Source organism: Myodes glareolus, chromosome 7 (assembly GCF_982192425.1).
Source record: "Myodes glareolus chromosome 7, mMyoGla1.1, whole genome shotgun sequence".
Lineage (NCBI taxonomy): Eukaryota > Metazoa > Chordata > Mammalia > Rodentia > Cricetidae > Myodes > Myodes glareolus.
The window spans coordinates 76426369-76451411 of record NC_142032.1 but is presented as its reverse complement, the minus strand read 5'-3'; the positions used below and the strand labels follow the sequence as shown (position 1 = coordinate 76451411).

The 25043-nt window shown below is 48.7% G+C and overlaps 1 protein-coding gene across 4 annotated transcripts; it reads left to right on the top strand.

Annotated features, from left to right (window-relative positions):
• Nucleotides 1–153: 153 nt before the first annotated feature.
• On the top strand, nucleotides 154–24943 carry Setd1a (SET domain containing 1A, histone lysine methyltransferase). 4 transcript variants are annotated; one of them, XM_048455029.3, is made up of 19 exons: nucleotides 154–365; nucleotides 1597–1761; nucleotides 1962–2057; nucleotides 3814–4084; nucleotides 7143–7264; nucleotides 7703–7932; nucleotides 8552–9410; nucleotides 9554–10348; nucleotides 10798–10974; nucleotides 11340–11427; nucleotides 12080–12237; nucleotides 12360–12447; nucleotides 15486–15797; nucleotides 20520–21584; nucleotides 21959–22131; nucleotides 22211–22321; nucleotides 22481–22600; nucleotides 23910–24047; nucleotides 24124–24943. In XM_048455029.3, exons 2-19 carry the CDS (start codon nucleotides 1612–1614, stop codon nucleotides 24295–24297), a joined length of 5127 nt encoding a protein of 1708 aa, XP_048310986.3. In that variant the 5' UTR covers nucleotides 154–365; nucleotides 1597–1611; the 3' UTR covers nucleotides 24298–24943. The 4 variants fall into 4 exon arrangements, with proteins under 4 accessions (XP_048310986.3, XP_085549264.2, XP_085549265.2 ...); XM_085693138.2 differs by having other exon boundaries at nucleotides 154–837; XM_085693139.2 differs by lacking the exon at nucleotides 154–365 and adding an exon at nucleotides 866–1003 and having other exon boundaries at nucleotides 8555–9410.
• Nucleotides 24944–25043: the final 100 nt, after the last annotated feature.

Here is a 25043-nt window from a genome sequence, read left to right as displayed (position 1 = left end):
GAGTCACCGCTCTTAGTTGTATTTTTCCACCTCCCAGCCCGCCCAGGTTTTAGTGGATTCTACGGGAAGCAGCCCGTTACGCCGGGCTCCGCACGCCTGGCCACGCCTCTCTGCGCGGCGCGCTAGCCCCACCCACAACGGGATCCGCAGATTCGCTACCCGACTCATTACGATTATTTGGGCACCTTCCCTGGTCTGAAAATTTTCAGGAAGCTCCGAGAAGACTTCTCCCCTGTAACCATTTCGCCCTAAGTCGGAAGTGGGCTGCTACTTGAGTTGGGCTAGGAAGAAAGATCCAGGAATAGCAGTCGACACTGCCAACGGGGCTTGGCTAACCGGGCGTCATTTTCTCGACTCCAGCGCAGGTGAGAGGAGGTGACGGCCAAAGCCCAGAACGGTGGCGAATCTGCACTGCAGCCTCGTAGGCAATCGAGCTGCGCAAGGAAGGGGCAGGGAAGAGCAGCAAAGGAGGGCGCATCCTGTTCACTCATTTGCCCCGCCCGCCTCGCGAATCTGCGTCGTTCGACGCACCACTCAAATCTCCCGAGCTCCGGCTGGCCGCCGCCCCCTCGCTCCGCCCCTCTTTCCTCAGGGGCTCGTCGCAGATTTCGTCGCCGCCGATTCGTCACGAACCCCAAGGCCGGGGCAGCTGGATGAGGGTGGTACAGTCCACTCTCCGGGGGATGCGGCCGATCTTCAGGCTTCCTGGGCTACGACTCCCGAGCCTTACAGGGCGCCGGCCGAGGCAGGGGCGCTCCGCTCGGCCCCGTGGATCGCTCCGCAGTCCTTGTAGCGAAAGTGCGAATGCAGACGCCGCGCCCGCTGGGCCTCGTGCAGGTGGCGGTGGTGTTTGGTGCGCGCGCCGGGGAGGTGGTGGTGGGGGGGCGCCGCCGCCGCCACCGCTGCGGGGCCGGGTCTCGCGCTGCCGCCGCCGCCGCCGCCGCCTCACGCCGCTGAGGTGCTGCGCGCGGTGGGGGGAGGGTGAGCCGCTCGCCACGAGCGGGTGAGTAGGGCCTTGGCGCGCGTGCGCGGAGACGGGGTGGGGGGGCACCGAACGCGCCCGGGCGGGAGGAGAGGGCAGCGGCGCGCGTTACCCGCCCCCCCCACCCCGCCTGGATTCAGGGACCGAAGCCGGGGCTCAGGCTCGGTCTCGCGGTGTTTCCAACGCCCCGGAGAGGTGCCACCTCTGGTCCAGAGGACTGGGGCGCGGGGACGCGAGCGGCCGTGTGGGAGCGGGAGCGGGGCTCGGTCCGGGCCGCTGGCCGGTGAGGAGGCGGGAGGGGGCGGGGCCTGCCAGGGGACGGGGGAGGGGTCTTGCGTGGAGGCCAAGTGGGGCGCGCTAGGGAGAGCGGGAAGGTCTGGGGGCGCGAGCTGGGCCTGGGCCCTGAGGGTAGACTTGTGGGGTGGAGGGGGAACGGAGTGTTAGAGTGAACCCGGGTCCTCAGGGCCCGATCTGAGGGAGCCGTGGGTCATGCCGAGGTGTGGGAACTGGACTGATGGGGGAAACCTGGAATCCGGGGTAGCCATGGAGGGGGACGGCAAGGGAGTCAGTCCTGAGGCTTGGACCCCCATTGCGTATCCCTCTTTTCCTGACAGTGTAAATGAGCGAGGATGGACCAGGAAGGTGGGGGAGATGGGCAGAAAGCCCCGAGCTTCCAGTGGCGGAACTACAAGCTCATCGTGGATCCGGCTTTGGACCCTGCCTTGCGCAGGCCTTCCCAGAAGGTGTACCGCTACGATGGAGTCCACTTCAGTGTCAGCGTGAGTGCCTCATGGCTTCCTGACTTCCCTGGACCTCCGGGCTGCCCTCCTCCCCCCTCCGCCCTGCCCGGTGTTCAACACCTAGACCTGCGGGACCTGTAGCTTGTCCTTTGAGAAGGAGCAGGTTATGGCAACTCTTCATGGAGTCGACAGCCTGGTAAGTTTTCGTCCTGGTCACATCGCTCTCTTTTCTGTGCTAGGACTCGAAGTACACACCAGTGGAAGACCTCCAAGATCCCCGCTGCCATGTCAGGTCCAAAAACAAAGACTTTTCCCTCCCAGTTCCTAAGTTTAAGGTACGTGTCTGTTGCTCTCCCAGCATGCTGATTCTTGGAGCATGGCAAGGGTCCTAGCACCTTGCTCTTAGCGTAGCCTCCCGGAGTGGCTGTCCCAGCGCAACGCCGGCAACCAGATTTCCTTGCTTTTGAGTCTGTGAGGCTAAGATCTCTGAGACTGGAGGTGTACTTAAATAGCTGAGGTGTCTCTAGTATGTCGCTGGTGACAAGGGTGTTGGTGTCTGGAGGCATGAGGTATGGGTGGATGTTCAGGGACAGCATGACTGGGATACCCTAAGTTAAGTGTACCGCTAAGGCCACTGCCCACTTGGTGTCCTCTGTCCCTCACTGTCGTTTGGGTATGTCCTCCAGCTGGTCTGTAAGAGCGGCTCCATTTCCCACTTTAGATACTCTGCAAGCTTTGGACTGAGCATAGAAACATTGGTGGATCTTCGTTGCCTTCCAATTTTGTTTCCTTGTTTTATTTCCCACTGAGTTTTAAAGTAACTGTGAGTTTTAAAGGTGTTTACACCCCTCTTTCCCTTTCCCTGAGCAGTCTTACTTAAGCTCTATTGGCCTGAATGTCTACTTCCCATACCTACTTCCAGCCTCACAGACCCAGACTCCAGAGGCCTGAACACATTATCTTTATTCTCTCAGTTCTTCTCATTCTTCCTCTGCTGATAAATTACAGCACTAGATACCCGGGTTCACAACCTGGAAGCCTAGGAGTCAGCTGGTAGTTCTCTCCTGTCCATCTTAGTCTTTCTCTTTCCATTGGCGTTTCTTCATGCAAAGTTTTACGTTCGTTTCACTGCTGTCTGTGGTTCCTCTCTGGTCTGTTGTTCTTAGTTTACAAGTATGTATTTTCACTTTTCTTTCTTTCTTTTTTTTCTTTTCAAGAGAGGGTTCCTCTGTAGCCTTGACTCTCCTGGAACTCACATGTGTGTTCACAGTCAAGCTTGCACACACCATTGTGCACATGTAGAAATTAGAGCACAGCTTGTAGAAATCGGTTTTTCACCATGGGGTCCATGGATCAAGCTCCAGCTTGTCAGGCTTGGTGACAAGTACCTATATCCACTGAGCCATCTTGCTGCCATGCTAGGTCTGGTTTGGCGTGTTGGCATGTGTGGTTACTGATCTGGGCAGACCTAATCCCTTACTTGACTCTATACCCCTGTTATAGCCAAACCAGACTCTCTTCAGTATTTAGAAAACATCAAGATGGGTTCTGTTGTTTTGGTAAACTTGAGAGTTTTCTACAAAGCCTGGTTATTTATATATATGTATATATGACTTATCTTTCTTTTTCTCTTTTTTGAGGCATGGTCTCCCTAGGTAACCCAGACTGGCCTTGAACTGAGGATCCTTGTGCATTAGCCTCTAGGTGCTAGTATTATAGGAGTGCACACTGCACTCAGAACTGTCTTGTCTCTTTACTGAATGGGAAAAATTTTTCCTACCTTTGTGTTTCTACTCTCTAGCCTGATCGTCAGCCCCGAGCTAAAAGATTATTTATTTCCTCCTACTGCTTTTTCTTGAGTGTGTAGATTCTTATATTTCGTGTGTCTTTTTTCCCTTATTGTTGTCTTGTCATAAGCGGAAGTCAAAGACAGAGATCTGTACTACTGTAGGGTTCATGATCCCCACTTCACTTGCCTATCACAGAAGTCTTCCAGTTCTGTGTTGATCTCATGGGTCTCTGAAGTTTCCCAAATGGTAAGGGAACTATGCTCATTATGGAAATCCCAGACTAACTCTTGTCTTTCCACAGCTGGATGAATTCTATATTGGACAGATCCCACTGAAGGAAGTAACTTTTGCAAGGCTCAATGACAATGTGCGGGAGACCTTCCTAAAGGATATGTGCCGGAAGTATGGTGAAGTGGAAGAAGTGGAGATCCTTCTTCATCCCCGCACTCGCAAGCACCTGGGCCTGGCCCGTGTGCTCTTCACCAGCACTCGGGGTGCCAAGGAGACTGTCAAAAACCTCCACCTCACTTCTGTCATGGGCAATATCATCCATGCCCAGCTTGATATCAAAGGTGAGGCTCCCTTGTCTCTTGCTTAAGGTTGGTCTCTGGCAGAGATTATATCTGTAAATATCCTATTGGGCTCAGCCAAGGTTATTGGGGTCATGATTCTTTATCCAAATTCTTGAGGCCAGGTATGTTTCTGAACTTAAAATTTTTTAATTTTAGAGAAAAATTAAGGTACATGCAAGGTATTTTATGTTATTGATAGCATGATAATGGCGGTACCCCATTGTTAATCATACTTTTCTGCTTCTAAGAAATTGTACTTAGGGTAAGACTTGAACTGTATGTAGTAAATTTAATACTGGGTTCTCCAAAGTACTAAGATTTCAGGAGGGTTCTATTATTTATTTTTTGTGTGTGACTGTTTTGTCTACATATATATCTGTATACAGCATGTATGTCTGATGCCCATGGGTGTAAAAAAAAGGCATCAGATTCCTCTGGAACTGGAGTTTTGTTGGTTGTGAGCCATCACATGGGTGCTGAGAACTGAACTCCAGTCCTGGAAGAGCAGCCAGTACACTTAACTGCTGAGTCATCTTTCTGGCTCAGTGAGGGCTTTTCTTTTTTTGTTTCGAAATTATAGATACTTTATGCTTGCTTTAGTAGCACATATAGTATGATTGAAATATTAGATAATTAAGGAACTGGAGTTTTGGGTCAGTAGTGGCAGACATACCTAGCATGCTCGTGGCTTGCCAAAAACAAAAAATAAAACAAAACAAAAAACACCAGATCTATGAGGATAAAGATAAATAAAGCAGAGCTTTATGGTGGCGTGCTGATAATCCTAGTGTTTGGGAGACAGAGATGGGAGGATTGTTTGAGGTTAGCCTGTCTACAAAGATGATTCCAGGCCAAATGGGGCTACATAATGAGATCCTGTCTCAAAAAACCAGAGAGGAGGTGGGAGAGAACTTAGTGGGTAAAAGTACTTACTGTGTAACGATAAAGTCTTGAATTTTAATCTCCATCACTCATGAAGTCCAGGTATAGTTGTGTGTGCCTGTAGCTTCAGTATTGGTAGGTAGAGACAAGCAAATCCTAGAAACTCGCTGACCAGCCGGCCTAAGAAATGGCAAGCTTCAGTTTAAGCACGACCCTGTCTTGAGGGAGTGAGGGAATGCGATAATTGGAGATATCCAGTGTCTTCCTTTGGCCTCCATGTGTATGCACTTGGATAGCCACAAGTTCACACACAAATAAGCAAAAGTAAAAAAAAAAGATGGGGCTAGTTTGAACCGCTTTCAAGGAATTGCAGGGAGAGATGAGACTCATGGCAGACTAGTTACAGGGGCCATCTAAGGGAAGCAGCTGTTAGTCGGTGTTTACAAGTGAGGGGAAGACTCGTGTCCTTCTGACCTTAGACTGCTGTTTGTAATTGCACAGCTTTTATGTTTGTTTGTTTTTTGTGTTTTTGAGATAGAATCTCACTGTGTAACTTTGTCTAGCCTTGAACTCACAGAGATCTTCCTGCCTCTGCTGCCTGAGTGCTGAGATTAAAGAGCCTATGATGGTTTTTGTGACTTTTTTGTTTGTTTTGTAGGTTTCACTCCATAGCTTAGGCTGTCCTTGCATTTGACCTCATGGGTGTTATTGATTTGGGGTTTTTTTTTTTTTGCCTCTTAAGATTTATTTTATTTTTTATTTATTTAACTTTTTGTTTTTTCGAGGCAGGGTTTCTCTGTTACAGTCCTAGCTGTCCTGGAACTCATGGAGATCCACCTGTCTCTGCCTCCCAAGTGCTGGGATTAAAGGCATGTGCCACCACTGCCTTGCCTTAAGATTTATTTTTGTGCGTGCGTGTGTTCACCTACAGAGGGCAGAAAAGTATGCTGGATCCTCTGGAATTGGAGTCAGGGATAGTTATGAGCCACCATGTTGGTGGTAGGAACCTAACCCAGGTCCTCTGCAAGAACACAACTCAACCTCTCCAGGCCCTTGTTTTTGTTATTTGAGACAGGGTCTCCTGTTGTGAAGCCTGGGCTTTAATTTCTTTTATGGCCAAGAATGGCCTTGAGTTCTAGTTCTCCTTTATATTGGATCATATGCTTGGCGTGTGTGGTGCTGGGGATGGAATCCAGGGTTCTGTGCATACTGTGAAGATACTCTACATCCCAGTTTCCTGTATTAGTCAGCCTTGCTGTCTGGTTGACCTGTGATCACTGTACAGCTCATGTTGAGCTGGGTGGGTCCTTTACCTCACTTTAGTCTCCATGTATGAGGATTGCAGGCATGTACCCACTATACTGGCACTTCTTTGTTTTTAGTCATTAATGATTTATCTCTCTATTTTTGGTTTTTGAGACAGAATTTCTCTGTAGTTTTGGAGCCTTTTCCTGGAGCTCACTCTGTAGACCAGGCTGGCCTTGAACTCACAGAGATCCGCCTGCTTCTGCCTCCCAAGTGCTGGGATGAAAAGGCGTGAGCCACCACCACCTTCTGGCTGGATTGATCTTTGCAGCTGCAATTCTGCAGTCTTTAGTTTATGACATAAGGGGGTAATGGGCTTAGCAGCAGATAGACCTCTACTTTGTGCAGAGTACTTTCCTTGAACTGTATAAATACTCTAATTGAGATATGTGTGTAAACTATGAGTTGACGAAACAGGGTGTTTGGATTAAGCCCAGGGCCTCTCTCGTGCCAAGACAAGCACTGTGGCCTACCCATATTAATTTTTTTCTAATAGTTAGGAGGTAGAGATGAGCCAGACTCTGTTCTATGAATCTGCGAAAGAGCAGTATGTGGTAGTACATACCTGGTAATCCCCGAACCTGGAAAGTAGAGCAGTAGTATTAGGAATCTATATAGCAAGTTTGACCAACCTGGATACATGAGACCTTGTCTCAAAAAAATACAAAGACTAGATCTAGTCAAAACAACCATAGGCAGGTAGAAATGAGGTAGACATTCCCAAGGATTGAGTTAAGTATGAGACTGATGTTCTAAAACGTACAACTCAGGAAAATTATGGGAAACTTGAGGCCTGAGGAAGAAACAAGACTGCCGAATCAGGGAGGTTGTTTTTCCTTCTGACTGTTGATTCCCACTTCTCTCCATCTAGGACAACAACGAATGAAGTACTATGAATTGATTGTCAATGGCTCCTACACTCCTCAGACTGTGCCCACCGGAGGCAAGGCCTTGAGTGAAAAGTTGCAGAGCTCTGGTACAGCCACCGAGACGGTGAGAAGTTTGTGGCTGCTGTGGTATTAGGCGTCACCAGGAGCAGGAGCCATCTGGGAAAGCCCTAACTTAACTGTTGAGTGTAGGAAGGCAAAGGAACGATGCCTGGTGCTCTCAGAGACAAAGAACTGGGGTTACTGGATTGGGGAAGGACACGTTTTTTTTTTGTTTTGTTTTGTTTTGTTTTAATATTTATTTATTTATTTATTATGTATACAATATTCTGTCTGTGTATATGCCTGAAGGCCAGAAGAGGGCACCAGACCTCATTACGGGTGATTGTGAGCCACCATGTGGTTGCTGGGAATTGAACTCAGGACCTTTGGAAGAGCAGGCAATGCTCTTAACCACTGAGCCATCTCTCCAGCCCCGGAAGGACACGTTTTTAAAATTATTCCTGATCTTTTTTTATTTCTCCTTGCCTCACTTTTTCTCCAGACTGAAGCCCGCCGACGATCTTCCTCAGACACAGCAGCCTACCCAGCAGGCACTGCTGTGGGAGGCACCCCTGGCAATGGCACTCCCTGCTCCCAAGATACCAATTTCTCCAGCAGTCGACAAGATACCCCATCTTCTTTTGGCCAGTTCACCCCTCAGTCCTCCCAGGGAACACCCTACACACCTCGGGGTAGCACCCCTTACTCTCAGGACTCTGCCTACTCCAGCAGGTATGGAAAGCACACCTGTTTTGGCCTGAGCCATTTGATTCTGGGAGCTATAGCTGTGAAGAATGAGTCCTAGGTCTCTGAGAAGGAGTCGGAAACTATTTTAGTCTTTAGTTTGAACTAACAAATTGCTGTTTTCAGGGATACTAGTTTGGGACCTGATCAGCAACATAGAAGCAAATGTTGGGGAATTTTGATTTGTCTGTTTTTGTGGGGGTGGGTGGGGGGTATCTGCATGTGTGTATGTTTATTGCGTGCAAGCAGGCTAAAAGGAGACAGATACTTTGGAACTGAAGTTATAGATGGTTGTCTACTATCATCTGGGTGTTGAGACTTGAATCTGGATCTTCTGCAAGAGCAGTCTGTGCTCTTAACCTCTGAACATCGCCTAGCTCATTTTTAGATTTATGTGTTTGAGTGTTTTGCCTTCATGTATGTCTGTGCACACAGTGTTCTTAGTGCTCATGCAGTGCATCACATGGAACTGGAGTGAAAGATGGTTTGAGCTACCGAGTGGGTGCTGGGATCGGACCTCTGTCTAGAGGGGCTTTGACTGTGAGACCAGAAATAGTCAGGTTTGGTCACAAAGGGAGGAGCCTAGCTAACTCCCCGACTTCTCCAGCAGCACTTCAACTTCCTTCAAACCCCGGCGGTCAGAGAACAGCTATCAAGATTCTTTTTCTCGCCGCCATTTCTCCACATCTTCAGCCCCTGTAACCACCTCTACTACCACCTCAGCAACTGCTGCAGCCACTGCAGCCTCCTCTTCCACATCTTCATCCTCTTCATCGTCGTCCTCCTCTTCATCTTCCTCAGCCTCTCAGTTTCGTGGTTCTGACTCTAGCTACCCAGCATATTATGAAAGCTGGAATCGCTACCAGCGTCACAGTTCCTACCCACCTCGCCGGGCAACTAGAGAGGATGCTCCTGGAGTACCATTTGCTGAAAATACACCTGAGCGCTTCCCACCTTCCTATACCTCCTACTTGGCTCCTGATCCCAACCGATCCACTGACCAAGACTACCGGCCCCCTGCCTCAGAGGCCCCACCTCCAGAGCCTCCAGAACCTGGTGGTGGTGGCGTTAGTGGTAGTGGTGGTGGGGCACCCAGCCCTGAGAGAGAAGAAGCCCGGACTTCCCCACGCCCACCTTCACCTGCCCGTTCTGGCTCCCCAGCCCCAGAGACCACCAATGAGAGTGTCCCCTTTGCTCAGCACAGCAGCTTGGACTCCCGCATTGAAATGCTGCTGAAGGAACAGCGCTCCAAATTTTCTTTCCTGGCCTCTGATACAGAGGAAGAAGAAGAGAGCAACAGTGCAGGCCCTGGGGCTAGAGATGCAGGGGGTGAGGTGCCTTCTGGGGCAGGTCATGGGCCCTGCACACCCCCTCCTGCCCCAGCCAACTTTGAAGATGTAGCACCTGCAGGGAGTGGAGAGCCAGGGGCTGCCCGGGAGTCTCCAAAGGCCAATGGACAGAATCAGGTGAGCCTGCCACCAGCCATAGGATGGGGAAGGAAGCTTAGGTCTTAGGGGAGTGGGAAGGTGCTCAGACAAGGAAACAAATGAGAGGGACACTCAGGAAGCTCTAGTAGGAGCTGTCTGTGACTTTCCTCCATACCCTACAGGCTTCTCCATGTTCTTCCGGAGAAGATATGGAGATCTCTGATGATGACAGGGGTGGTTCACCTCCTCCAGCCCCAACGCCTCCCCAGCAACCACCACCACCGCCACCGCCACCACCACCCCCTCCTCCTCCCTACCTTTCTTCCCTTCCTCTGGGTTATCCTCCCCATCAACCTGCCTACCTCCTGCCACCCCACCCAGATGGACCACCACCTCCCGAGTATCCTCCGCCGCCTCCACCACCACCACCACCCCACATCTATGACTTTGTGAACTCCCTGGAACTTATGGATCGACTTGGAGCGCAGTGGGGAGGGATGCCCATGTCCTTCCAGATGCAGACCCAGATGTTAACTCGGCTCCACCAGCTGCGGCAGGGCAAGGGATTGACTGCTGCCTCAGCTGGTCCTCCTGGTGGGGCTTTTGGCGAGGCCTTCCTCCCTTTCCCACCCCCACAAGAGGCAGCCTATGGCTTGCCGTACGCTCTGTACACACAAGGGCAAGAAGGTCGTGGGGCATACTCCCGGGAAGCTTACCACCTGCCCTTGCCCATGGCAGCAGAGCCCCTGCCTTCTTCCTCAGTCTCTGGAGAAGAAGCCCGACTGCCTCACAGGGAAGAAGCAGAGATGGCAGAAAGCAAGGCCCTGCCATCAGCGGGTACTGTGGGTCGTGTGCTAGCCACCCTGGTCCAAGAGATGAAGAGCATTATGCAGCGAGACCTCAATCGCAAGATGGTGGAGAATGTGGCCTTTGGAGCCTTTGACCAGTGGTGGGAGAGCAAGGAAGAAAAGGCCAAGGTGAGGAGGTCTAGTCCAGGGACACTGGGCACTTGAGTACTTGCTGAAGGAGATACACCTTTGACTTTCCCAGATTGCCCAGTTCAAAGTAGGGATAAGAAAACATGAAGTGGATGTGGGCATTATGGGCAGGGGAATCAGAGAGCAAAAGGTAAGCACAGACCTGGGTCAGAAGAGCTTCATCCTGGCGCCTCTGCTGCTTGCAGTGGACAGAACTCATAAGTGTTTCTGGGCTTGTCTTCAGTTCTACCAATTGTCACAGGGTAGAAATTAGTAACTGTTTCCTAAGGGTGGATGGCCTAAAGTATCAGACTTGAGAATCTCTTTAACTGGCCAGAGATAGTGTCGGTTAATGGATGTCTGTGTTCTTGAGGCCCATTGTTGGCTCTTGGGCAGGAAGGAATAACTGTACTCTGGAGTCTGCAGCTCAGTCTCCCTGCTATCTGCAGCCCTTCCAGAATGCAGCTAAACAGCAAGCCAAGGAGGAAGATAAAGAAAAGATGAAACTCAAAGAACCAGGCATGCTGTCCCTCGTAGACTGGGCCAAGAGTGGCGGAATCACGGGCATTGAGGCCTTTGCCTTTGGGTCAGGGCTACGAGGGGCCCTGCGGTTGCCTTCATTTAAGGTATCCAGGAACATGGTGGCAGGGAAAGCTGGTGGGCCTCCCTTCCTTGGGGAAATGATGGTTGGGAGTTGAGGGTTTTTTGTTGTTTGTTTTTTTTTTTTAATATTTATTTATTTATTATGTATACAATATTCTGTCTGCATGTATGCCTGAAGGCCAGAAGAGGGCACCAGACCCCATTACAGATGGTTGTGAGCCACCATGTGGTTGCTGGGAATTGAACTCAGGACCTTTGGAAGAGCAGGCAGTGCTCTTAACCTCTGAGCCATCTCTCCAGCCCCCTGTTGTTTGTTTTTTAAATTTTCCCTTCCTCTCATTCTCCCTGATTGAGTTTTAAGTGGGCCCCATTTTTCTGCATCATCCAGGTGAAGAGGAAAGAGCCATCAGAAATTTCCGAGGCCAGTGAGGAAAAGAGACCCAGGCCTTCTACTCCAGCTGAGGAAGATGAGGATGGTAAGTAGGCAGTCGGCAGAAGAGAAAGGTGTTCTGTTCAGAGTCTGATAGGAGAGGAGGAGTGAAAGGGCCAGGGTATTTCTGAGAACGAGGCACCAATTGGAGACCTTTATGCAGAGTTAAAGCAAATGAAAGGAATTCCAAAAGGCATTAGAAGCATCAGATAGACTTCTCCCAGACTTAGGGTTTAATTATGGCTATGCTGATTTCAATGAATCTGTGTTTTTGTTTTTCCACTTACAAAGAAAAAATTCACATCTGGAGTTCACCACCTAATGCTTTTGTGGTACAGTCTTCCTAGTCTGTTGAAGTCTGGGTTGTTAGATGGCAGCTTGTGTGACTTGAAGCTTCTTTATTGAGTCAGATTTGCTTCTCTGGAGAACCCTCAGTCCTGTATTGTTTTCTTGGGTCAAATAAAATAAGTTAGCATCCTCTTTCACCCAGCTTAGAAAATGATGAAAGAAAATGTGTGGGACATAGCTTAAGTTGTGTAATATGTTAGTGTGTTCGTCTGTGTGCCGAGTTTCAACTTTCCTGCCTGTAAGTTCGGCCTGTCAATAAAGTGGGCAATAGTGTGTGTAAAGTTCCTTGCATCTGGCATAGGAGAGCAGTAATTACCGATAAACTGCAATTGCTCTGACTTCTCTTGCAGATCCTGAGCGAGAGAAGGAAGCTGGGGAACCAGGACGTCCAGGGACCAAGCCTCCGAAGCGAGATGAAGAACGAGGGAAGACCCAAGGCAAGCACCGGAAATCCTTTGCTCTGGACAGTGAAGGGGAAGAGGCATCCCAGGAGTCTTCCTCGGAGAAGGTAAGATGCTGGGCACCAGAGAGCCAGCATCTCACTTGAGCTGGAACCCAGGCAACTAGCAGGGCTTCAAGGATGAAAACTTGTCTTCTTCCTGTTAGTCTCAATTTTTCCTTTTCTTTAAGGATGATGATGATGATGACGAAGATGAGGAAGATGAAGAGCGGGAAGAAGCGGTGGATGCCACCAAGAAGGAGGCAGAGGCATCGGATGGTAAGTTAAGTAGATTCAGGTCTGTCGGAGAAGGGATTGTAGTATCTTAGTTTGTCTTTTTCTGACTTCATAGAGCTCTCCTGCTGGACTTTTGGCCAGTCTTGCCCTTAGCAAACACATTGTTTTAGCAACGTGCTTTGGAATATTAACCCCATTAATTCAGATTGTTCCCTCTTCTGAAACTAGTCTCCCTGTGGACAGTCTAGTGAAGTCTGTGTCTTTTCTCAGGTCCTAGAGGTGAGCAGTATTCTCTTGCACCTTGATGCTACCAGTGTAGACTTTCTCATCTTAGAGCACTGCTCTCCTTGTGAGGCCCAGCCACCAGGCTTCCTTCTCTTCCCTTCCTGTGTGATTACCAGACACTTTTCCATCTGCTTGCACATCTTCCATGGGTTGTACATGATTTAGTGATCTCCATTTCTTCAGAAGTATGTAGGAAGGGGCTGCAGAGGTGGCACAGTGAATAATAACACTTACTGCTCTTACAGAGGACCGATGTTTGGTCCAGTACCTAGGGTGGTTCATAACTGCCAGTAACTTCAGTTCCAAGAGGTCCAATGCCTTCTCAACTCCACAGGCATGTGGTGTATGTATATACACATAAATATTTTGTTTTGTAACTTGCTCTGTAGACCACCACTGCCTGGCTTTTTTTTTTTTTTTTTAAGAAACATGTAATGAAAATCTGTGTGTTCTTGTTTTATGAAGTTTAGACAAAGCCTTGATTCAGACAGATACAGTTACTGCTTTTAAGAGCTTGTTGGAAGTTGGGCAGTGGTGATACATGCCTTTAATCCCAGCACTCAGGAGGCAGAAGCAGGAGGATCTCTGTGAGTTTGAGACCAGTTTGGTCTACAGAATGAGTTCAGGAAAGCCAGAACCCTGTCTCGAAAAACCAAAAGGGGAAGAAAAAAAAGAAAAAAAAAACTTTTATGGGGGACACACTTGTTACTTTTTAAGGATTACGAAATAGGGTAATAAGTCTGTTAATGTGCTGACCTGAGGAAAGAGCCACTGTTGTATGTCAGTCAGGAATTCCTCTAAGGTACTGTTTCAGCAGTGGCTGGGGTTGGTAGCAATAATGATCTGAGGTCTCTACTGAAGAAGCAAAGGACTGGTTGACCTGCTAAGAATGAAGACAGCTCCCTTCCATCTGCTAACGTGTGTCTTGAATTTGTCTTTGTTCCTGCTGTTTTGCTTTTCTCAGCTGCTTTTGTAGTCCTCCTCTGCCCTTACCTAAGTGGAGTGCTAGGATTACAAATGTGCCATCATGCCTGGTGTGTGCAGTGCTAGGGAGCAAACCTAGGGTTTTGTGCTAGACAAGTACTCTACCAATTGGCCTGCATCCCCCAACTCCTTTGCTGCAATCTTGACTGATTTTGTGTCCATTTCCTTCCTTCTATTCCAATCCAAACAGCTAATAGTATTTTCTTTACTAAAATGTGCATTTTGGGAAATGTACTCACTTCTATAGAAGGTCTTTGCCTGACTCCCTATTTTCTACCAAAGTGGGCATTATATGCCATGTGTATAGTCAGTCATTCTAGCCCTGCTCATACGTTCTTTTCAGTTCTCTCTCTCCGTGTTCCAGTTTCCCACTACCACCTTCTAATTTACTCCATTATGGAATTCATAGATACATCTGATTGCTCTCACTTCCTCTCTTGCTCTCCCCCTCTCTCCCTGGCCTCATTGCCTTTCAAGTGCTGGGATTATAGGAATTTTCCATCATACCTCTTCAGGATTTCTTAGTGCTCTCTCATCCAGTGCTGATCTTCCGTAAGTGTGGTATTTATAATGTTTTTGGGCTATGATATATATGTGTCAGCTCTCTCCTTCCACCATGTAAGTTTCAGTGTTCAAACACAGGTGCCTGCTGACGCCATCTTGCTGGGCCCTTGTTTCGTTTTGTTGAGGAAGGGTTTCACATAGCCCAGGCAGGCCTCTAACTTACTATGTAGATGAACAAGACCTTAAACTTCTGGTCTTCCTGCCTCCACCTGTAGAATAAATGTGCCTATCACCATGACTAGCTTTTTATTTAACTTTATGTGCATTGGTGTGAAGGTATCAGATCTGGAACTACAGTTTTAAGCTGCCATGTGCATGTGGGTGCTGGGAATTGAATCCTGGTCTTCTGGAAGAGCAGCCAGTGCTCGTAACACCTGATTTGTCTCTCCAGCCCTATTTTTTAAAATTTATTTGGCCTTTTATTTATTTATTTTTAAAATTTTTGTTTTTTCAAGACAGGGCTTCTCTATATAGCCCTGGCTGTCCTGGAACTCTCTCTGTGTAGCAGACTGGCATCAAACTCCCAGAGATCTGTTGCCTCTGCCTCCTGAGTGCTAGGGTTAAAGACATCCCACTATCGCCCAGCTGACTGACTTTTTATTTTAATTAATTTCTTTAATTTAGTATACAATGTAGGATTTTCATTATGGCTATACATTTATATGACATACACTAATCATACCTTTACTACTCTTTGCTGGTGCCCTCTCCCGAATTGTCCCTCCTTTTGCTTTAATCCACATACATTCATTGACCTCCCTTGTTCTCTTTTAAACCTCTCTCTATTCCCTCTCCACACCCAGCGTCCTTTCTTCGTTCAAGGCATATACTGTTTATTGCAGAATTCTTTTGAGTCCATCTTCTACAAACCTGCTTTGGTCCAAACTAACTACATGCCAATCTCTAGGTCTCTCTCTCTCTCTTTTTTTGTTTTGTTTTGTTTTGTTATTGATACTCCTGATTTATCTCCATTTCTTTGTGGTCGGATATCTCCTCCTCCTCCTCCTCCTTGATTTTAGCACCTCCTTAGGGAGGCCTTCTGAGACTTGTTCTTTAAGCAGAACCCAGGGTTTTCTTTCCTGTGTTCTTCAGTCCCTTAGGCTAATGTTAGTCACTGTGAGCAGACACTTGCTTATATAACCTCTTGACTTCTTGGACTTCTAGCACCAGGCCTAGAGCCACACAGCCAGAGTATTTAGTGAGTGATCCCTCAGCTTGACCATTGATTGTCTCTTCTGGATTTCCAGGTGAGGACGAGGACAGCGACTCATCCTCCCAGTGCTCTCTGTATGCTGACTCAGATGGTGAAAATGGGAGCACGTCAGACTCCGAGAGCAGCAGCTCCTCTTCCTCTTCCTCCTCCTCCTCCTCATCTTCCTCATCAGAGTCTTCCTCTGAAGAAGAGGAACAGTCAGCAGTCATTCCCCCAGTATCACCAACCCCCAGAGAAGTCCCAGAATCCCTTCCAGCACCTGATGAGAAGCCTGAAACAGACAGGGCTGTAGATTCCCCTGCCATGCCTCTCCCTGAAAAGGAGACATCACCCACACAGCCTACAGGTAGGTGTCATTGGACAGGTCACGTGACTAAGATGTATGTTTGTCAGTTCTTGGAGAATGGTGTCTACTTACACTTTGTTCCTGAGGTGCTGTGTATCTGTGGAGGCAGTTAAATGGTCACGTAATAACACTAACTTATGTCTGAGTTTTACCTTTGCTTTTCTTTGCAGATGGGTATGGTCCTTATTATTCTGTAGCACATGAGTACTATGGTCCTGTTGTAGGGCTGTTCATTCATACAGTAGAAGTTTATTGAGCACTACTTGTACCAGTAGCAGTACAAAGACATGATGGTGTGTCTGACAGGAGCTGTTCTCATCCTCATAAAGTTTTCAGTCTACAAGGAGATACAGGCTAGTCAAGCAATAAGTGCACTAAAATAACTATGATTTCAAACCATTAAGTACTATGAAGGGAAGATGCAAGGAACTCAGATTTCTGAAAGCGTCTTTGGGTCTGGGAACATCATCCTGCTGAGGCACAGTGATCTGAAAAGCAGACACTGAGGAGGAACTAGCAGATATATAGGCTCTGCATAAGGCACAGAATAGAAGGCACTTCTACAAAAGTAGAAGACCTGTAAGAAAGTTCACCCTATGGTATGTTGAAAATTTAGGGTGAAGGGTGGCCAGAACTGTAGAAGTGACTGAGGCCATCCTATGCAAAATACAGAATCTATGTAAGAATTTTTTTATTTGCCTTAGAAAGGAAATTATTAGATAATAGTGATTTGAAAGGATACATTACAAAGAGGAGTTGGAGAGGAGCCAGAGTGTCACAGGGAGACTTTCTTTTTTTTTGTTTTCGAGACAGGGTTTCTCTGTGTAGCTTTTGGAGACTACTGGAATTCACTCTGTAGACCAGGTTGGCCTCAAACTAACAGAGATCCGCCTACCTGTGCCTTCTGAGTGCTGAAATTAAAGGCGTGCGCCACCACCACCCGGCTGAAGGAAAACTATTCAGAGGCTGGGAAGATGGGACTTATGGGTCCCTCTAAAATTAAATTTTAAAAATTTTCAACATCCATAAGATAAAAAGACTTCTTCTGACACCATATACTGAATCTATGGGCAAGAGAAGACCACTTAGGGGGCATTTTTCTCCTTTGATTTTTCTGGGCCCACATCTACATTCCCAAAAGACCATTCTTGCGGGAAGAAGGATTTGGAAAAGGGGAAGGAGATGTAAGGGTAGCATTAGAGGGGACACAGGTAAAATACAAGTCCTGGACTGGGGATAGAGCCCAGTAGGTAAAGTGCTTCTCCCACACAAACCAGAGAACCTTTGGGTTTGGTCCTAGCACTCACATAAAGGTGTGGTGGCTTGCACTTATAATACCAGGTTTGGGGAAGCAGAGACAGATCCCTGGGTTGAGCTCCTTGTCCCAGTGAAGGACCATATCTCAAAAACCATGGGGGACAGTTGAAGAACTACACTTGTTGTTGTGGGTCAGAGACAGAGAAAATAAGTGGAAATAGGGATGAAGAAGAGGATAAATAACCTGGTGATGCTACATGCCACAAAAAGATGGCAAAGTGACCTAGGATTATAGGCACTGATGACTTGGAGTTGAGTTGTGGCCTCTGGAGTTTTGAGTTGAAAACATTGGCAACTGGATTATAGAGCTGAGGTTTTGGAATGAACATTCTGCCTGAAAGCAATGAGAACATTGATGTGAACTCCATTGTCTACCCTGGAGAACATGAGATGAGAGAGTGTGGGGAAAGGACAAAGCCAGAGAGGGATTAATTTTGTACATCAAGCAAAGCACAGCTTTAAAAATGTGGAACCAACCAGGTGTTGTGGTTGTGGTTCATACCTGTAATCCTAGCACTAGGGAAGTGGAGGCAGGAGGGTCAAAAGCTCAAGGTCATCCTCAGCTACCCGGTGAGTTTGAAGGTAGCCTGGGATATGTCTGAGGCCTTTTTTTGTTTTGTTTTCCTAATTTTATGTGTTTGTGTGTATGTCTATGAACCACATGAATGCAGTACCCACGGAAGCCAGAAGAGGGTTTCAGAGCCGCTGGATCTAGAATTTCAGACTTGTAAACCACTATGTTAGGTGCTTGGAACTGAACTTGGATCCTCTGCAAGAGCAGGAAACACTCTTAACTGCTGAGCCAATTCTCCAGCTTCTATCTTTTCTTTTCCTTTCTTTCTTTCTTTCTTTCTTTCTTTCTTTCTTTCTTTCTTTCTTTTTTTGTTTGTCTTTTTTTGTTTTTCGAGACAGGGTTTCTCTGTAGCTTTGGTGCCTGTCTTGTCCTAGAAATAGCTCTGTAGGCCAAACTCACATCCAGCTCAGCTACTATCTTTAAAAAAAAAAGGAGGTGATGCCGGAGCACTGGCAGCTCTTGCAGGGGGCTTAGGTTCAATTCCCAGCACCCACCTGGAAGCTTACAACTGTCTGTAATTCTCATTCCAGGGGATCCACAGGCAGTGAAAGCAACCATGCACAGAAAAGTTGGATTTTTTTTTTTCCTTCTTTTTTTCTTAAGAGGAAGGTGTTGCCAGGTATGGTGGCACAAGGTTATAGTCCCAGCTGCTTGAGAGTCAGGCAGGAAGATATAAAGTTTGAGGCCATTTTAGGCTATTCAGGCCTAATCTAGATAATCACCCTCTATCAAAATAGAATTTTACAAAGGTCCAGCAGTCTAGTTCAGTGGTAGTATTTACTTAGCATGCATGAAGTCCTAGGTTCAGTGTCCAGTACTAACTGACTGAATACACAAATAAATAAAAAATGAAAAGGCGGTGTTAAACTATGTTATTGTGCCACAGGAGAAGTTATAATAAGATAGAAGTGCCTTGGATGTGACAGGACATTAGAATTACAAATTTCAGATGAATAGTTGAGGCTGTAAGCAAGTAATAAGGGACAAGGGAAGGTAACGGCAATAGCTAGTATTCCTCTAAGGGTAGGGTATACAGGGAGGGCTGTGTGGCTTAGTACCAGGAAATCGGGGAAGACCTGAAAAGATAGTTCACACTTTCCTCTGGAAAGTGTCAGCTTAATAACTAGTATCCCAATTAAAGAAAAGACGTTGAGGGTCTAGATATAGCAGCCAATTTCAATCAATTTATATAGCAAAGGGACAGCTGGGTATGGTGGTACATGCCGGTGATATGAGCTTCATCCTGGACTCCAGTGAGCTCCAGGCTAGTCTGAGCTACATGAGACCTCTTTCAAAAAAGCAGAAGATGGGGAGGGTGGGTGTGGGTATGCTTACATGGTATTCTTACTGGGAGAATTCAGAGACATGTAGAACATCTTGTTCTTGCCTTTTTTATTTTCTTTTTTGGTTTTTTCAAGACAGGGTTTCTCAGTGTATATTTGGAACCTGTCTTAGAACATGCTCTGTAGACCTGGCCGGTGTCGAACTCACAGAAATCCACCTGCCTCTGCCTCCTGAGTGTTGGGATTAAAGGCATGTGCCACCACAGCCCAGTGGTCTTGCCTTTCTTTTGTCTTGTAGTTTAGTTTATTTTTGCTTTCCCCAGGAAATCGGTTTCCTTTATTTCTTCATTTCAGCACAGTGTTCATACCCACCAAACCACCAGGCTAGCAATAGGCCATCCAACCTACTATCTTAGGCCTTCTTAGAAGTCTCTGATTGGACCAGCTTGGATCAGGTGCAGTCTTTGTGGTATCACTTAGTGATGGCCCTGAGGGAGAAAACTGACTTCTAGGGCCTTGTCTTTAAGAATTGAGGTCATGGACAAGCAATTCCCAGAAAAAAAGTAGTTTGTACTGCCTGAGCAGGTAACCCAAAAATTGTATCCTAAATGAAAGCCTGGGGAAGTGAGGGACTGAAGAAACCTGTGTGAGGAAGCTGAGTTGGATGCTAAGGTGTGTACTTTGCCATTGTCTGAGACCCACGTGATACCCAAGGGCCTAGGGCACAACACATTGAAAGGCCTTATTCAGTGTTCCCAGGTAGGGAGCACTCAGTTTAAGGCAGTATGCTCAGCTGATTGCTGCCTGCCCAGCCAGATGTGGTACTGGCTGCCACTTACTATTGAAAATGGTACAGCCAGATGTAAAAGCTATAAGCCCATAAGTATTTAGTCATAAAATGTGTTCTTTTTCAATGGCCTTATAAATAATATAGAAGCCTAATATTTTTGTGGCAGCCCTTCCCTCCCTGCCTTTTCTAGTTTGCCTAGATATTTTATTTGGTCAGTTATCCCATTTGAATGAAAGCTTCCTGCGCTTATCTGTCTGCTCTGAGTTTTCTCCATGCCTGACATGACCAGACTCTGTAGATGGTTGTTAACTGGAATAATGAATAGGTACAGAGCCCTATCCTGTTCAGGGAGCACACGGGGCTGAGAGTGATATGGGCAGAAGAGAGGCAGGCAGGAGTGTCCACTGTGTAAGCAGGTATGTGTATTTATCACCGTGAGTGTATTAGATGGAAGCTAGCTGGGCGGTAGTAGCACACGCCTTTAATCCCAGCACTCGGAAGGCAGAGATAGCTGGATCTCTGTGAGTTTGAGGCCCGCCTGGTCTACAAGAACTAGTTCCAGGACAGGTTCCAAAAGTTACAGTGAAACCCTGTCTGGAAAAACCAAACAAAACAAACTTTAGATGGAAGCTGAGGCAGAATAGGGTAGAACTTGATGAAGTAAGGCTGCTTCACTGTAGTATAGCTGAGCCCAGGTCTCCAGCCCTGACAGTTTTGTCTGATGAAGTTGGCCTTTGCCCATGTGCTTCCATCCCCAGGTACTGCTGAGGAAGCACCTTCTAATATACCACAACCTCCTCCAGAGCCACCAGCTGGACCTCCAGACCCTGCCCCACGCCTGGATGAGCGCCCCTCTTCTCCTATACCTCTCCTACCCCCACCCAAGAAACGCCGGAAAACTGTCTCCTTCTCTGCCGCTGAGGAGACACCAACCCCAGAGCCTCCCCCAGCTGCCCCACTGCAGGCCAAGTCTCCTGGTCCAGTCTCTCGAAAAGTTCCCCGGGTTGTGGAGCGGACCATTCGGAACCTGCCCCTGGACCATGCATCTCTGGTTAAGAGTTGGCCTGAGGAGGTGACCCGAGGGGGTCGGAATCGGGCTGGAGGTCGTGTCCGCTCTACTGAAGAAGAAGAAGCCACTGAGTCAGGGACAGAAGTGGACCTGGCAGTGCTGGCTGATCTAGCCCTGACCCCAGCCAGGCGTGGGTTGGCTATCCTACCCACTGGTGACGACTCAGAGGCCACAGAGACCTCAGACGAGGCTGAGCGCCCAAGTCCTCTACTCAGCCATATCCTCTTGGAACACAACTATGCCCTGGCCATCAAGCCTCCACCTGCCACACCAGCACCTCGGCCCTTAGAGCCAGCTCCTGCCCTTGCTGCACTCTTCAGCTCCCCAGCTGATGAAGTCTTGGAGGCCCCTGAGGTGGTGGTGGCTGAGGCAGAGGAGCCAAAGCAACAGCTGCAGCAGCAGCAGCATCCGGAGCAGGAGGGGGAGGATGAGGAGGAAGATGAGGAGGAAGAGGAGTCCGAGTCTTCAGAAAGCAGCAGCAGCAGCAGCAGCAGTGACGAGGAAGGAGCTATCAGAAGGCGCAGCCTCCGCTCCCACACTCGACGAAGACGGCCACCACTCCCACCCCCACCCCCACCACCTCCTTCCTTTGAACCAAGGAGTGAATTTGAGCAGATGACCATCCTATATGACATTTGGAACTCAGGCCTGGACTTGGAAGACATGAGCTACTTGCGACTCACATATGAGCGGCTGCTGCAGCAGACCAGTGGGGCTGACTGGCTTAATGATACCCACTGGGTCCATCACACAAATATCCTGAGCCACAGAGCCTGCTTATTCCCTAGAGCAAGACATGGGGCTGGGATGGAGACAGCTTTCCTTGGGGTCATGTGGTCAAAAATGTCATCCTCAGGTCACTCCTAGGATTGTATACTGGTCTCCTGTCTGTCTAACTCACTGTTCCTTGGTTAGCTTTGGGGTTCTCTAGCTGTCAGCTCTCTGTTCCCTCTGCCTTGTGTCTTTTCTGGCAGAACAGGTAAGGTCTAGACTTGCCTTCTCCAGTCTGTCTCCTGAATGTTCTTACCGTTGGATCAGCTACTGGGTAGGCTGGGTCTGGGGTGGACAGGTGTGGGCCCCAAGGGACTGGCTAGTAGGGAACCTGTTCTCTTCCTTAACACCCTGCACTCACCAACCTAAGCACTCCAAAGCGCAAGCGACGGCCCCAAGATGGGCCCCGGGAGCATCAGACAGGCTCTGCACGCAGCGAAGGTTACTATCCCATCAGCAAGAAGGAGAAGGACAAGTACCTGGATGTGTGCCCTGTCTCCGCCCGGCAGCTGGAGGGCGTGGACACTCAGGTAAGCCCTGCCCCAAGCCCTAGCTTGCCTCCTCCTTCCAGTTCTTCAAGCACTCACCACCGCATTGTCTTGTTCACAGGGGACTAATAGGGTGCTTTCTGAGCGACGGTCAGAGCAGCGGCGGTTATTGAGCGCCATTGGCACCTCAGCCATCATGGATAGTGATCTGCTAAAGCTAAACCAGCTCAAGGTCAGGAGGGGAAACTTTAAGAGGGAGGAGACCCAGTGAAAAAAACCACAACAAGGAGATTGCTCCTGGTGTGATCCTGTGGACGGGGAAGGCTGAAGGGAAGGGAAAGTGTATGTTTGTGGGAGCATCCAGCTGTTAAAGCTACTTTCTGTCTCCTAGTTCCGGAAGAAGAAGCTCCGATTTGGCCGGAGCCGGATCCATGAGTGGGGTCTGTTTGCCATGGAACCCATCGCAGCTGATGAGATGGTGATAGAATATGTTGGCCAGAACATCCGCCAGGTAAGGTTCCACTCCAGCATCAGCCCAGCTGCTGACTGTACAACAGCATGAGATTTCATACCATCATCTGAGGCTTTTACAAAGCCTCACTCATTACTGCTACTGCCACTGCTCAGCTTTGAGACTTATCTAGTAAAGTAGACGTTAGTAGGCCAACCTCCCAGGAACACTGGACAACAATGATAGTAAAGAATGGTGTTGATACTAGAGAGTTGTAGAGGTTGTGGGGACCCAGAACCTCCCATAGGCCTGGAAGCTAAAGGGCACTGAACTCCTGGGGCTCCAGTTCTGGGGACAGAGTGTGCAAAGGCTTAGAAGCTTAGAAGCTGCATCCTCTTAGGAAGATGAGGCCAGTGCATTTGTTCAGGGCTAGTGACAGAGATGTGAGCCTGGAAATGCAAGAGGAGCCAACTCCTCAGAGCTGGAACCATATCAGTCAAGTGTGACCTTGTGAATGGATGGGGAATGTTCTGGAAGCTGTGCAAGCAAGGACTTGAAAGCTAATAAGCTCCCTCTGGCTGTGTAGAAAAGAGCTTGTGTAGGCTGGTCTTGGTGGGGCTTAATGGCAGATCAAAGCCAAGGTATGGAAGAGGTAGTGGCCCAGGGATGACAGGCGTCTAGCCTGTGGGTCCAGAGTGGTTGACAGAACCAGGTAGTTGGCCGTAGAGATGTCGAGGTCTTTCTCAAGACATCCCCATTAGGTTCTAGGAATGTGGTTGGGAGCAGCAGAAGGAACAGAAATAAGACCAGGATTTGTCCCAGTGTAGACAAAGGCTCAGGGTCCTAGGGTTGTAGGGATGACATCCCACAGTTCTACTGAGGTGGACTTGGCTGGAGATTGAAGCTTGGGAGGAATCCTCACCACAGAACTGCTGGTTAGAACTCTGCAAAGGGGTAAGGTCACCCAGTGAGAATGGAGAATGCATTGCTTATTTCCTGGGAGTGGCTGCCCCTTACTGAAAGCCTTTGTCCTGGCACAGACCATCTGCCATCTGCTCTTGCCAGCTGCCCAGTAGGTGTCTATTTGGGAAGGATAGTCTTAGGAGAGGATTCAATTGAAGGCATGGCACTGTCATTTCAGAAGCTGCCCCAAGCCCACAGCATACTGTGGGCTTCACTGTGGCCACAGGTTCTCCAAAGAGCCAATGCTGGTTTCTTTAGAGTCCTTCTGTGGCTGACTTTGGGTCAGAATGGATGGGAGCAGGTAGACCCAGGTGTTTATCCCATCAGCGTGACCCCAGGAGCTGCTGGGAGCAAGTCTAGCCCGTGCAGTGGCTGATGTCCATGACATGTGTACATCTCATCCCAGATGGTAGCTGACATGCGGGAGAAACGCTACGTTCAGGAGGGCATTGGCAGCAGCTACCTTTTCCGGGTGGATCACGATACCATCATTGATGCCACCAAGTGTGGCAACCTCGCCAGGTTCATCAACCACTGCTGCACGGTGCGCTCAGGGCTGGGCCAGGGCTGGGCTGGGCAAGGGTGAGGTGGGGCTGCGGCTTACACTGCCCCTCCTGCAGCCCAACTGCTACGCTAAAGTGATCACCATCGAGTCTCAGAAGAAGATTGTGATCTACTCCAAGCAGCCCATTGGCGTGGATGAGGAGATCACCTACGACTACAAGTTCCCACTAGAGGACAACAAGATTCCGTGTCTGTGCGGCACTGAAAGCTGCCGTGGCTCCCTCAACTGAGGTGGGGCAGGACTGGTGCCCTCACCCCTATTTATTCCCCCTTGGTGCCCTAAGCTCCCAGCACCCCCAGCCTTAGTGGGCTCAGCAGGGCCCACATGCCCCCATCTCCACATGTGGGACAGGGGCCCTGAACCCAGCAAGGGAGCCTCAGTCCTTTGAGGTAACTTCTGACTCCCCAAACCCTTTGCCCAACCACCCTCTTAATTTTTTTTTCTTTGCGGAGAAGAAGCTGTAAATGTTGTGTAGCTGCCAGCAGCTGTTTCCTGTGGAAACCTGGGGTACCAGCCTGTATAGATGCTATTCTTGGGGGCTGAAGAGCCCTCTGCTTCATGTTAGTGGGGATTTCCCCTTCTGTCCTATATGCATCCCTCCCCAATTTAGGGGTCTCTGGGGCAGTGGCCATGTTCTCCCCCTGGGGGGGCCTTTGGCCCCTAGTCCTGGGAACTCTGTGCCTGGAACCCTGCCTCATCTGTTCCTGCCAGACCCTGTGGGTCACCCTCCTACCCTGGTGTCTCAGAGCTCTGACTCAGTGGGCCAGGATGGTGGGGGGCAGGCCCTTCTTGTTGGGCTGGATTGTACATAATGTTAATAGTGAAAACCCAACGCCACATTTTTATAATTGTGATTAAACTTTATTGTACAAAAATGCTTGGTCAATATCTTTGGGAAGAGCAGGCTGGGATGCGGGTGAAGCGAGAGGAGGAAAATGGGTGGCCTGAAGTTCGGGGTGAATAGGCCCGCCGACA

Bases quoted from the DNA above. Each gene is read 5' to 3' on its own strand.
- Setd1a (XM_048455029.3), top strand. From the start codon at position 1,612: ATGGACCAGGAAGGTGGGGGAGATGGGCAGAAAGCCCCGAGCTTCCAG. The intron at 9,411-9,553 runs GTGAGCCTGCCA...CATACCCTACAG, and splicing joins AGGCCAATGGACAGAATCAG to GCTTCTCCATGTTCTTCCGG. The intron at 12,448-15,485 runs GTAAGTTAAGTA...CTGGATTTCCAG, and splicing joins GGAGGCAGAGGCATCGGATG to GTGAGGACGAGGACAGCGAC.